The 12,598-nt window shown below is 38.3% G+C and overlaps 2 protein-coding genes and 2 non-coding genes across 6 annotated transcripts; 3 read left to right on the top strand and 1 right to left on the bottom strand.

Annotated features, from left to right (window-relative positions):
• Positions 1-766: 766 nt before the first annotated feature.
• LOC146325474 (U5 spliceosomal RNA) lies at positions 767-880 on the top strand. Its single transcript, XR_014770922.1, has one exon. It is a non-coding gene; the product is annotated as a U5 spliceosomal RNA (small nuclear RNA).
• A 598-nt stretch (positions 881-1,478) lies between these two features.
• On the top strand, positions 1,479-1,593 carry LOC146325473 (U5 spliceosomal RNA). The gene has a single exon (XR_014771154.1). It is a non-coding gene; the product is annotated as a U5 spliceosomal RNA (small nuclear RNA).
• Positions 1,594-3,562: 1,969 nt separating this feature from the next.
• Positions 3,563-5,158, top strand: LOC146325472 (zinc finger BED domain-containing protein 4-like). Its single transcript, XM_084719870.1, has one exon. The coding sequence runs from the start codon at positions 3,563-3,565 to the stop codon at positions 5,156-5,158; it is 1,596 nt and encodes a 531-aa protein (XP_084575996.1).
• Positions 5,159-6,296: 1,138 nt separating this feature from the next.
• LOC146325471 (SH3 and cysteine-rich domain-containing protein 3-like) lies at positions 6,297-12,562 on the bottom strand. Of its 3 annotated transcripts, none has more exons than XM_084721524.1 (13): positions 12,217-12,562; positions 11,216-11,256; positions 10,632-10,710; positions 9,508-9,661; positions 9,285-9,382; positions 9,072-9,132; positions 8,845-8,942; positions 8,418-8,487; positions 8,062-8,111; positions 7,844-7,926; positions 7,601-7,652; positions 7,320-7,457; positions 6,297-6,766 (listed from the first exon to the last, which is right to left on the bottom strand). In XM_084721524.1, the coding sequence occupies exons 2-13, from the start codon at positions 11,221-11,223 to the stop codon at positions 6,659-6,661; spliced, it is 999 nt and encodes a 332-aa protein (XP_084577650.1). In that variant the 5' UTR covers positions 11,224-11,256; positions 12,217-12,562; the 3' UTR covers positions 6,297-6,658. The 3 variants fall into 3 exon arrangements, with proteins under 3 accessions (XP_084577650.1, XP_084577651.1, XP_084577652.1); XM_084721525.1 differs by having other exon boundaries at positions 12,301-12,562; XM_084721526.1 differs by lacking the exon at positions 12,217-12,562 and adding an exon at positions 11,784-11,804.
• Positions 12,563-12,598: the final 36 nt, after the last annotated feature.

The following is a 12,598-nucleotide window of genomic DNA, read 5'->3' as shown; positions in this document are numbered from 1 at the left end:
ATCAATATTTTATCACGCATGTTTAAACAATACATACGGCATATGACACAACTCTGAGTGACATCTCCTCAGCAATCTTTGGTTGATCAGTACGAAGATGGTGTCTGCGCTTGGAGATTGTCATTTCAAAGTCCGTATATCTTTGATTCTTTGGTTATCAATGATGATTTTATCTAGCCCAATCATACATACAAACTAGTACTTGTATAGATTGTTGTGTAAATGTTCATTTGTTTAAAACGTGTTATCATAAAATATGTACCTAACTAGAAACTGATTGTCTGACAGTTGAATACCGGGTACCTCAACGCTCTGCAACCGTTCAGCCTCTTGACATAAATTTCATCTCTGTTTTGTGCGCATGCGTGGCTGTTTGCAAGAGAAACATTGGTAACGCTGACAGTTTATCGAATCGTTCCAATTTATCGCATATATGTCGCCACGTCGTTTCATTCTATAATTACATAAACTTTTGGCGAACGGAAAAAGGAGGCCTTTCATTTTGGAAACGATATTTCAAACAGAGGCGTGGTCAGGTCGCCATATTCCCACAATGCCTAGCGCACATATGGTGGTTACAAGTTAAACTGTTTACATTTATCTTCTAACCTAAAGCGTTTTGGTGCGATTGTTTGGGGTCTTCAGTATAGATGGTTTGTATATTGATCACAAATAAGTTATGTAATTGTAGTTTTACTGTGTGAACCGTGAGCGAGAATGCTAAGGCGGAGAATAGGGTCAGCGACTCGCACAGTAAACCATCAGTACACTCTTGTTTCTCTTCAGATCGTATAAATCTTTCGCCTTTTACTAAAGATTTCCGTGGAGAGGAACAACAAGAGTTTTACCCAATTTTTTGATGCCCTGCGTTAGCGGGGCTTTCTAATTTGTTCAATAATAAAAACATTATTTTCTAAGTTCAGTATTATGAGAGCGTTACGGGATTGAGTGTTATCCTGAGCCTTTCAGTATGGTGCTGTATCTGTCGTTTTAATATGTTAAATTGTGACCGTGTAGATTAAGTGTGATACATACGAAAGCGGTCCAGTAGGTAAATATTGTCTGTGTTAAAAACAAGACTTCGTCTGTATGATTTCCAACTAAAACGAAAATATTTATTTGTCAACAACAGCAACAACAATAATAATTTTATTTCAGGTGGTACACAATAAAATCTTCAAACTAGACATGTAATGAATCACTTGATTACGTACCTTTGGCCACTAGAGGGCGCACAAAGATTCACTTTTTTTCAAAATTCACTTCAAAAGAACCTGTTAAGTTTCCAATCAAATAATAACGTTTGATATCATGTGAATGCTCATATTATCATTCCCTCATAATAAAATAAGAATAGGTTGTTGAATATCGTCATTGTAGGTGTTTTATATTTGTGGATTATAGATATTTTCAATCATACAGTCCACCTTAAGTGAGAATCATAATGCGGAGAATGGGTTTGGCCATTCAGTCTTTAAGCACTGATTTTTCTCTTCGGATCGTATAAATCTTGTGCCTTTTATTAAAGATTTCCGTGCAAAGAAACAGCAGGAGGTTTGTTCATTTTTTTAATCCCTTGTTCATTGCAACGCTCTCTACAAATCAAATGAGTAAATATTTAGAGGTTATATATTCAATAATTGATAGCCTTTCAGTGACGATCTTAGAAAAAATATTAAAACATATAATGACGTAGTGGTAGTGTTTACTGTGACAATACACAGTGGAAACGTTTCGTCATCTTGTTTGTCTAGCTTAGAAGCACACGTTTGTCTGAACTATCTTCACATACAATGAAAGAGTCCCATCTTATTTACAGACGGTACTGAGTAAACTTGAATGCTTCCTCTCCTTCTTTGCGTCTTTTTTTTTTTTTTTTTTTTTTTTTGGCAGATGGCAGTGGTGGCTTTTAGGTGCATACCACCACCTACCGCACCGGAGCAGTGAACCAGTTCATTTACGTCCCTTTGACCATGACAAGGCACATTTCAAAATTAACCCAGAGTACAAGACTTGAAGCGCGATACACTACAATTAGTTAAGGCTTTAGTTATTAATTCTGGACATATTTATATAAACACTAATTAAAGTTAGTTCAAAGTGAATAAATGCTGGCTTTCAGACACTCAGCGTTTCAATTTTAGTGACAGAGATTCCAGAGGTGGAAGTAAGTTACCAATGTGCAAGTCACAAGCAAGGCTCAAGTTACTGTGGTGTGAATCAAGAAGTGTCTTTCCTGTAGGTTAATTAAGTCATGGCAAGTCGTTAATTAAAATACAGTGGTCATAAAAAAAACTTGAGTTTTATTTTCATCATTAAATTAAAACTGTTGCACCCGATTGTCAGGTTTGCAGTAGAAATCACCCAATTATGTTTCAAAAACAAAAATTTTAACTAATCAATATAGAAGCATGCAAATGTTTAATAAAAAAAAAAGTCAAGTACTTTTGAGTCATCTGTCTATCTCTCTCTCTATATATATATATATAAATATAGATATATATGTATGTATGTGTATAAATAATGTTCACATCACCATACCGTCATAATACAGTGAGAAGATGTTTCTGGACGTCTATATTATAGATGATTTATGGTTTTTGTTTTCAGTTTTAGTGACTCAAAATTTTACATTTTTTCAAATTAATCATCATTCTAATCGACATGACTGTGGCTTGTGAATGGGATTCGAAGTGAGTAGCTGCATTTCGCCCAGTCGCCTGTGGGGGCAGCAGTACATCAGCGGCGCAAAAACTGCAGAAGAAGAAGAATGGAGGGGTGATGTGGGGGGAGAAAACCAAAGGAAAGAAAAACAAAATGTCGAGCACCATTAACACGTGAGACTGGTCAGTCTCTGCCATCATCAGTCTGGGAGAGGGCTGCTTTTTTTCGTTCATAGATTAGTTGTGTAACGTTACATCACTGAAGTGAAACCTATCGCAGCCGTTCGTTCAGTGGAGCAGCCGGCCGGGCAGAGGAGGAGGAGGAGGAGCGCTTACAGCCGAATGAAAAGGGGGATGAAACAAGTGGACCTGATGAAGAACAAATGTATGTCGACCAGCTGAGAAAGGTCCACCTCTAAATCGTGTTTTTCTGTGAACTGTTGATTAAATTGTCAGTCATGGATGCTGGTATCATTGTAAAGATTGAAGACATAACAGACAGTGACATTTCTGCTGTTGTTGCTGCTGCTCCTGCTGCCAGTGATCATCATCAAGAAGTGGGGGACACACCACCAGCACAAAAGCAAAAGAGGAATAAGCAATCTGCAATTTGGAAATATTTTACTACCTGTGAGGATGATGTGACCAAGGTAGTGTGCAACATATGCAACAGGGTTATGAGCAGAGGCAAGGATTTAGGACACTTAACCACCAGTGCTATGCACAACCATGTGCATTACAAACATCGCAATGTGGCAGGCATCCGTAGCACTCAAGGTAGCAGGAGACCACCGCAGCCAACCCCTGCCCCTCCTGCCTTACCCCTACCCTTGCAGCCCTTTGCGCCTCTTGATTTTCAGGATTTCCATTTTGAAGCCCTCAATCAACCAAATGACCCAATGACCCAGACAATCACTGAAAGTGTGGGTGAAATGATTTGCATGGATCTTTTGCCATACTCTTTTGTGGAGAACAGAGGCTTCTGTAAACTTATGAACGTGGTGGCACCTCAGTACACACTTCCCACATGCATTCAGTTCAGCAACAAAGTTGTGCCACAGCTTCACCAGAGAGTGAAAGCTAAAGTGCAGCAGAACCTTGAGAACATTGAGGGCAATGTTGTGCACTGCACAGCTGATATTTGGACTAAAAGGTTTTCCACCAGCTCCTACCTGTCTCTCACAGGTCATTGGTTTGTACAGAAGACATCAGAGGGTGGGGCTATGACACATAAACGTGTCAGTGCGTTGCTTAATATGAAGGTCATCGATACAGAGTACACTTTCACCCCAGCGGAAATCCGGCAACACCTTCATGAGCTTGTAGAAGAGTGGCAAACTGTGGTTCAGCACAGATTTACTGTTGGCTTCTTTGTCAGTAACAACAGTTGCAATATGGTGAAAGCCATGTCAGACAGTGACTTTGTGCACATTAGATGCATGGCTCACTCCCTCCACTTGATTGTAACAGGTGCTATTGAGGAGTGCCATGGTGTGGTTGGTGTAATGAACACTGCAAGACAAATCACCAGCACTGTACAAAAGTCTGATAAAGCCACAGCAAGGCTGCATGTGATACAGGAGCAACTCGGCCTGCCTGTGGCTGCCTTGATCCATGATGTGCTGACGAGGTGGAACACCATGTTGTTCATGCTGCAGCGCCTGCTGGACCAGAAGGAGGCGCTGATAGCCCTGTCCACAGAGATGGACCTGGGTGGGCCTGTCTCAGAGCATCAGTGGACTTTGATGGAGGCCATAGTCAAAGTCCTGGAACCATTTGAGGAAGCAACACGCACAGTGTGCCAAGATGATGCATCTATTTCCTCTGTGATTCCATGCATCCAGGCCCTCAGAGCTGCACTGAACAAACTTGTAACAGATACAGATGTGGGTGATCTGTTGGAGACTCGCACCCTAGTTTGTTTACTGCAGAGCCACCTCGAGGAACACTTTCAGCGTGTCTTTGAAACACCCACCAACGCCTATTTTAAAGCCACCCTCATGGACCCCAGATTTAAGATCATGCCCATGGCACTGCTCAGCAAATTGGATTTTGGAAGGTTGAAAGCTGCCGTGGCGGTGGAGGTGGAGGAGTTGTTGGAGCAGGACAGCATGCCTTCAGCAGGTGAAGCTGGCTCTTCCTCAGAGGGCATCAAGCCAACGAGCCTTTTCTGGGGTGCAATGCAGAGCCTCACAGCGCATAATGCAGCATCAAAGAAAGTGACATCGTCAGGTTTAGTGGAGTCCTACCTAGCAGAGACCAGCACACAGTCACTGGCCTCAGACCCAGTCATTTCGTACTGGTCAGCAAAGATGGCACAATGTCCTGCACTGGCTCGAGTGGCAATTAAATATCTGGGCTGCCCACCCACAAGTGTCTCCTCTGAGAGGCTCCTGAGCACAGGAGAGGATGCTGTTGGTCCAGATGACAGACTTCTCCCTGTCCATGTGCCGCAGCTGGTTTTTACCAAGTACAATTTGATGAAATTTCAATAAGTGTCTTTTGCTGTGTGCTATCTTGTCTTAAAGATGTTGCACTCTCTCACTCTAAGTTGTCTTAAATATGTCATTCTGTTTGACGTGTCAGTATTTAAACGGATTAAGCTTGAAAGAAAAAAAATGGTGCAAGTAAGACAGAAATATGTGGATAAAGTTTGATATGTAGTCTTTAGTTTCTTTTGGTATGTGAAAGTTGTGGTGTTGATAATAGAATAACCTATTCTAAATGCTGTTCTAAAGGCTGTCTGTGTTTAAGTGCCATGTTCAGTCTCCATGTAATTTGAAGAAAAATATCTTCAACATTCTCCCCAAGAACTTTGAATTTCACCCTGCTTGACACTTTGTCATCACACACTGTACTGGATCTGTGATCCACTGTCTCACCACACTGTCATCTTATATTTTAAGTTGTATATTTTGGTGAACATGTTGCAATAAAGAATAAAAAAACACAAAGAAGGTTATGTGATTCACACTGTTTCTAAGTGCACTTCAGGTTTATTGTTTTTGAAATAGCAGTTAGTGCAAACATTTGAAACCATTTTGAGCAGCATTGCTTGTATGTGCAAGCCCAATCAAGTAAAATTTCTTTGCACTGTTTACAATCTTTGTTAATATAAAGCTATGTACAAGTTGAAATGGCTTTGAGGCCTCTATGAAACTATTAAGGACCCAGAGAACCTTGCAAATGGTATCAAGCATGTCAGACATTTTATTATATAATAATCATTAAAATGCTTATATATATTTTTTAAACATATGCATTAATACCATGCAAAGCCATACCTAAATAAGAAGTGGGATTTGTAAATGAATGGTATTGTTAAATGGGGATAAATAGTGTTTTTTAACAATATAGGACTTAATATTTGCGTTTTGACTTACTATCAGTCAGTTTTGACACTATTTATCTGGCACTCAGAGGTTTTTGTTGTGGCCAAACTTTACTTTCCTTGTGTGAGATGTAACAGGAGCTCTTAATTGTCTACTTATTAAAAAAAAAAAAAAAAAAAAAAAAGTCAATCTGAATTAGAAATACATTGATGCAAATGTTACAAAATATAAACAGGAACATGTTGTATTTGGTATTATTTGAGATGCTGCAATAAAAAATGAATGATTAAAAGATATATATAGATGCATGTCTTTAATACCTTATGCAAAGCTCTCCAGGTTTCCCTCTCCTCAGTGTTAATTACAGGCCTAACTAGCAGAACTTAAGCATCTGACCATTTGTACTATCATTCTATTCACAACAAAGCCAATGCTTCACCTGGTCGTATCTTACCAACGTATTAACGTGTGTAATGATGAAACAGTTTTTCAAACTATTAAATGATTAATCTCTACATTTTTCATGCTTCACCACAAATACATCACAGCAAACGCATTTCTGCTGTGATATTTTTTAGATTACAAATATAGAAAATTGCTGATCTCCAATTTTTGCTGATATTTAAAGTGTTTTGCAGGCTCTTTGATTGCATGTCATGGTTTTTATGTCACAGTGATCTCCTCCAGCAGATCAGCAGGGAAGTAGCCCAGCTTGCGTCCAGTGCTGACCTTCAAGTAGCCACCCTTCTCATCTCCTTTCTTCACCACAATCTGAAACACAGAACACAATATACTAGTGCTTTTTTCACTAAAGACAAAAACTGTAGTGGGAGGAATGAAATCTGTTCAATACAGACATTAGCACCAACTAATATCGTCACCATATCAGAATTTTAAACTTTAATACAACAATATAAAAAAATAATACTCAATACCTCTTCCAATATCAAAACAAAAAGTCCTACTGACTCAAAAATATGTGTTTTTTCTTTTTTAAAAAGTTAACCTGCACACAGTGCTGGACCTGGTGCAGCAAAAATCACTGAACACTGTCTTGACGGGTGTAGCTGCAAGCAAAATCTTAAGCAAAAAGACTGAACCGTAATCATGTATCTTTTTTATATATACATATATATAATTTTGGGTACTTTCAGTACTGTCAAATGTATAATAATTGGAGATCTTACTATTTTAAACATGGGTTAGGATTATTAAAGTATTGATACTTTTGACAAGCTTAGCACCAACACATAAAAAACATTGTTCAGTGTTGTGCAAAATCTGATTAGAGATACTTTGCATGTTATTTAATGAGAGTGTTTACCTGATCCTTCTTCAGTGTGATTTGTCCCATCTCTCTGTTCCCTACGAAGGAGCGTGTCACCTTGTAAACTTTTTCTGATGCACGCACTTTCAGGAGGTAGTTGGTGGGGAAGTAGCCTGTCTTCTCTCCCATCTTTCCCTAAAAATTAAAAGTGAACAGACACTGAGTTCATCCTCCACCAAGAATGACGAAATCAGGGTGAACTGCAAACTGAAACAGTACATTTAAAGGATCAAATGAAAACTAAAAGGATCAAGGAACTTGAGCGAAGTTAAACTCACCCTCCACCACTCTTCATTGGAGTCATCCAATACTATGATCCGATCACCAGGGCTAAAACAAAAATACATACACAATAAATGTCTTGTATCGCTGCCTTTTTGTTCAACAATTATATTTCAAAATCAAAATAATATAGTGTTCACTTCGCGAAAATTAGGGTAGTTTTTTTTTTATAATAATGAATGCTTTATACTGTATATAACAGCTGCATGTTGGGAATTATATGCATCAATCAAACATACTGAAAGTCGAGGTCGTCTTTCTCTATGGCCTTGAAGCGGTAGAGAGCCAGGTAATAGTGGGAATGGGAGAATGTACCCTTACTCTGTTGACAAGACAGGACAGATGCTACTGCATGTGACAGCTGAATTATAACAAAAACTTGTATGCATGTAGTATTAGTACTACAGGGTAGTACTTTTAGTAGCTGCTTGAGAATAAAACTGAACTCTTTTCTTACCTTGTCATCTGCTTTGTCTCCTCCTTTCTCCTTCTTATCATCAGGCTTCCCTGTGTGAACATCAGACACCAGAGTCGTTACCAAATTCTTTGCCTTTGATGCTAAACTTAAAAGATGGAGAATGAATCACTTCATGTTATCTTCAGTTTTTGGTATGTAGCATCCTTGTTAAATTAATGACTTTTCAATGTTTTTTTCTGCACTTAAAAGCAAACAAATTTTCTGAAGTGTTTTGATTTTATTAATTTCACATTGCATACATGAGTATGCACAAATAATTATTTTTATAACTACAACTACCATAGTATTGCCTGTACCACAAAGAACATCTAACCATGATCAGAGTTTCTTTGTACCTTCTCCTCCCTCCTCGTTCTCTTTAGGCTGTTGGTTCTCCTCTTCTTCTTCCTCCATCATCATCATCATCTAGAGCAGAAACATTGCTGATCAGAACTTTACATAAATATTTGTATTTATAGTTCATATCATTTCCAAAAAGGTGTATTTGTTTTAATATTGTTATGTCTGGATTTATGCTTGAACAATTCCCTGTACTGGTATAAAGGGAAAACCAATACATTCCTGTGTGTGCTATACTGTCAGAGAAAGATTAGCTTTCCTGTTGCAATCTGTTGCTCTTCCTGCATACAGTGATGTTAAAGTGATGTTGTTGGTGTTAAGGAAGCTTGGATTTCTAGTCTCACTAACACTGTGTTTTGGCCAACAAAGTAATGCCTATAGGATAGGGTGATGAGTTTGATTAAAATTATACTGTACACTCACATTTTTCTTGTCATTTTCATTCTTTTTGCGCTCCTTATTTGCCATGATGACACCCACTCGCAGGGTGTCAAAAACGGGGTCGTTCCGGTTTGGGTTGTCTGGTTTAGGAAAATGTAGTCAGTTTACTAAAAGGGGATTGTTAAGATAAGTGAATTATACATTTTTCACAAATAGACTGGACTCACTTCACAGAAAATAATTTGATGGATGAAAAAAGTTTGACTCACTTGAATCTGGTTGGTCGCTGCTGTACAGGGGGGAGCTGTAGGCCCGTCTGAAGCCAGGTGGCTACAGGAAACAAACATGTCATGTTTCAGCATTTCCAACCATATTAGTTAGGAATATCTGTGACAAAAAGTAGTTGGAGTAGTAGTGGGCTACTTTTTTTAACTGTGTATTTTTTTTTTATAGGTCGTGACAGCAGAAGGAACAGGACTCACAATTTTACCAAAACACCTCTGGAACTCGACGTAGGACTGACATGAATGGTGGATGTTGGTCTTGCAGTTTTTACACCTCAGAGCAAACTTGTTGTTCACTGAAAAATAAACAAAGGAAGAGCATTTGGGTGTGTAAGAAACCAAGATCAAGCACATATTTAACAAAGAATAATGTAATGTTAATCTTTGTGTGTGTTTTCTTGACATGATTTCTGATACATACAGACTATCATGCGAGCGCAGACGTCACAGAACTTGGGTTTCTTGCAGTAGTGGTCCTTGAACTTGTGGGGTTTGTCGTTGACCCGTAAGACAGGCTCTGGAGGTTCTGGTTCCTTCTCCTCAACCTCAACCTCCTCCTCATATATGAAATAGACCTGGACACACATGGGTTGTTTCTCATTTAAAAGTCATTTAAAAACACAAAGCATGGTGACCTCTTAGAGGAGGTAATCAAATGGTTGCAACTTTTATGTTATTAGCATGCAGGTTAATTCTCGCAGCCTCCTAGTTAGATTTTATGATTAAGAGATGTCATACAGCACTTGAAACTAGAAACTGAGAAAATGTTTTGTCCCTTCCTGATCTACGCTGAATTTAAGCTTTAAATGTTCACATAAGTAACTTTCAGACGCCATTGTCATTGTGTTTTAGAACACACTGCATCAATTATTATTTTTTATAATGAATTCTTAAGAAACTTCAAAACCCCACCCTTCTTTTTTGTACATTTTTGTTTTAATTTGTTAAAAAAAATCCTGTCAATCATTTATTAATTTCTTGACCTTTTTGCTGTTTTTAAAACACAAAAATGTAAATGTTGCTTTGCTCTTACCTGTCAAAATGAAAATCAAATACAATTAAAACTTTTTCTTTTTTTTTTTCTTTCTTTTTTGGCTAATTTTAGCCTCAATTGCCTAAATTTTATCAGGGTCATTAGAAAGAGACAATAATGAAGTAGTCTGTTGTGTCGTCCACTTTTCATGATGCATATTTCACATTGTGTAGTTTTATTCTCTAAATGTTGCTTTTGAAAAACCATCAGTGTGGTGTAGTATTCTCATGATGTGCACACGCAATCATTTAGGTCATATGATGCTTGACAAGATTTGCATCCTGTTGTTGTCTAAAGAGTCATTTTTCCTAAACCTTTAGTGATCATCCCTCACAGATCAGGCAGCAGTGTGACTTGGTCCCACGGGGGATAAAAGGCAGAAACACTAAAGTCCAGGCTCATATTTTTCCAATTGACGCTGCACTGCGTTCCTGCCCCAGCTGGTGGCTATTTTAAACTGGCCGGGAATGGCACTGCTAACAGTGGGGGGTTGACATGCTCCTGTCACTCACAGTGTCTCCGTCCTCTTTTACTACGTTGTCAGGAGCTGGAGGGTTGTCATGGATATCCACAGAGTTTTTGTCATCCTCCCTGACACACACACAAAGAAAAAAACACAGTAGGGTCAAATTATGCAACTATATATCTTACTTTCAAGTTAAAGGTTTGTTTTTCCAAAGTGTTAACTTTTTATTTAAAGTTGGCCTCTTGTCTGTCCTTTGGTGAACATTCGATACTTGCACTTGACACGTGAACATGAAAATGTCCGAATTACAAGACTTTCACAGGATAACCTCATGGAGGGACCTGATGTAACTGATGTGTTCTGTGGCGATATCAAATTGCTGTGCCACCTCAAAATAGTTGAATGTTGATTATTTATTCTGGGAGATTCCCATGACACTTTTTCTCTAATGAACATGAAGCTGCTTTATCATCATGTAGAAATACATAATGAAAACTGCATTGATTTGGAGGATTTTATACTTTTCAGGTCTGGTCTGTTGCAAAATTTAGCTCTCTAGAATCTGAATGGAGGCTTGTGGAGAGGGTGAAGAGGTGCAGGCAGGCAAAGTAGGACAAGGAATATACTCACTGGTCCATGATGTTTGGTGGATAACGTCAGTACTGCCTCACCTACAAAGATATAAACGTATAAGCAACACAAACCATATATGCATCTTTCTAAATTTTCATAGAAACACAACTAAATGAAATGAGCTAATATTTAGTATTTATGTTTGTCCTGTATGACTATTGGTCTTTACATGGCATCCTGTCAAAAAGTATCAAATAGATTTTGACCCAGAGTTTTATCATCCTTCATCCTCTATAAGAGGATAATGATTTAAAAACTATTGTTGAATACAAGGATACAATGAGATATATTTGTCATTTACAACAAGATTGTATAACAAGATTTCATTGTAGTTCTCTCTTTGATGGGTTGATCAGTTGGCTTAGATAAATAAAATATAAAATAAGATGACATAGAATAAACTAATTATACAATTAATCAATTATAATTATTAACCAATTATGCAAATACGCAGCACACACTGATACAGGCACACATAGGATTAGTTTAGTTTATCAAGTTTATTTATATCAAGGACTGGGTACAAAGTACATTCGTCTCAGAAAAGAGAAAAGTTGCCATGTACCAGATTTAGGTTGCTAGCTATTTTCCATCTGCAGTCTCAGTACGGGTGAAAATGTTCATCATGTTAGCTATGCAAAAAGTTAGAAGTTAAAAGTTAGCTATGCACGCACATTCACACACAAACACACATACTGTATGAGTGCACTTGTCCACTTCACCCAAACTATTCTAGGGTTGTGAAATTCAATCTCATCTCAGCTAAATATGGACCCAGACAGGAAAAGAGGAGTAAAATTCTACAAAGTAATATGAGCGCAATAAAAGTAAGTCTCTATGAATTGGCAAAATCATTCTCCTCAAGTTAGTTATTCAGCAAACCTTTATGTAACTTCCTTGCTGAAATAGAATAGAATAAACTGACTTACATGCTTTTGCTATAGAAACACATTTTCTAGTGAAATAACTCAAAACTTTAGTCTTATACTAAAACATACCTGTTGTAAAAATTCACACAGCCCAGAGGAGAAATGTAAAAATTCCAATGGGTGAGTAAATGTCTCTGTGAATGGGTCCTTCACCTGCTGGCGTTGACTGGAGCGCTGCACAGCCGTGCGATCTGAGTCCAACAGACCAGCCAACCAACCTGCTTCCTCACTTCAGGCCCTCGGGATTCAACACTCTGGGCCCTCTCTTTATTCCCTGTATTGTCCCTTTAGGTGATTTCCAAAGTGCTTGGATGTGAGTGTATGTCTCTATTTGTGTACTTACCTATGATTTGGGGTGTGTGTATGTGTGTGTGTGTGTGTGTGTGTGTGTGTGTGTGTGTGTGTGTGTGTGTGTGTGTGTTTGTGTGCGTGCCAGGCTGAGCAGTCATGT

The sequence above is a fragment of the Lutjanus erythropterus genome, chromosome 6 (assembly GCF_056507025.1).
Source record: "Lutjanus erythropterus isolate fLutEry1 chromosome 6, fLutEry1.hap2, whole genome shotgun sequence".
In the NCBI taxonomy this organism is placed as follows: Eukaryota; Metazoa; Chordata; class Actinopteri; order Lutjaniformes; family Lutjanidae; genus Lutjanus; species Lutjanus erythropterus.
This window is presented reverse-complemented; position numbering and strand designations above follow the sequence as displayed.

Excerpts from the sequence above, each read along its gene's own strand:
- LOC146325472 (XM_084719870.1), top strand. The coding sequence starts at position 3,563 with ATGACCCAGACAATCACTGAAAGTGTGGGTGAAATGATTTGCATGGAT.
- LOC146325471 (XM_084721524.1), bottom strand. Across the intron at positions 8,943-9,071 it reads CAGCGACCAACCAGATTCAA|ACAACCCAAACCGGAACGAC; the intron begins GTGAGTCAAACT and ends TTCCTAAACCAG. Across the intron at positions 6,767-7,319 it reads TCACACTGAAGAAGGATCAG|ATTGTGGTGAAGAAAGGAGA; the intron begins GTAAACACTCTC and ends TCTGTGTTTCAG.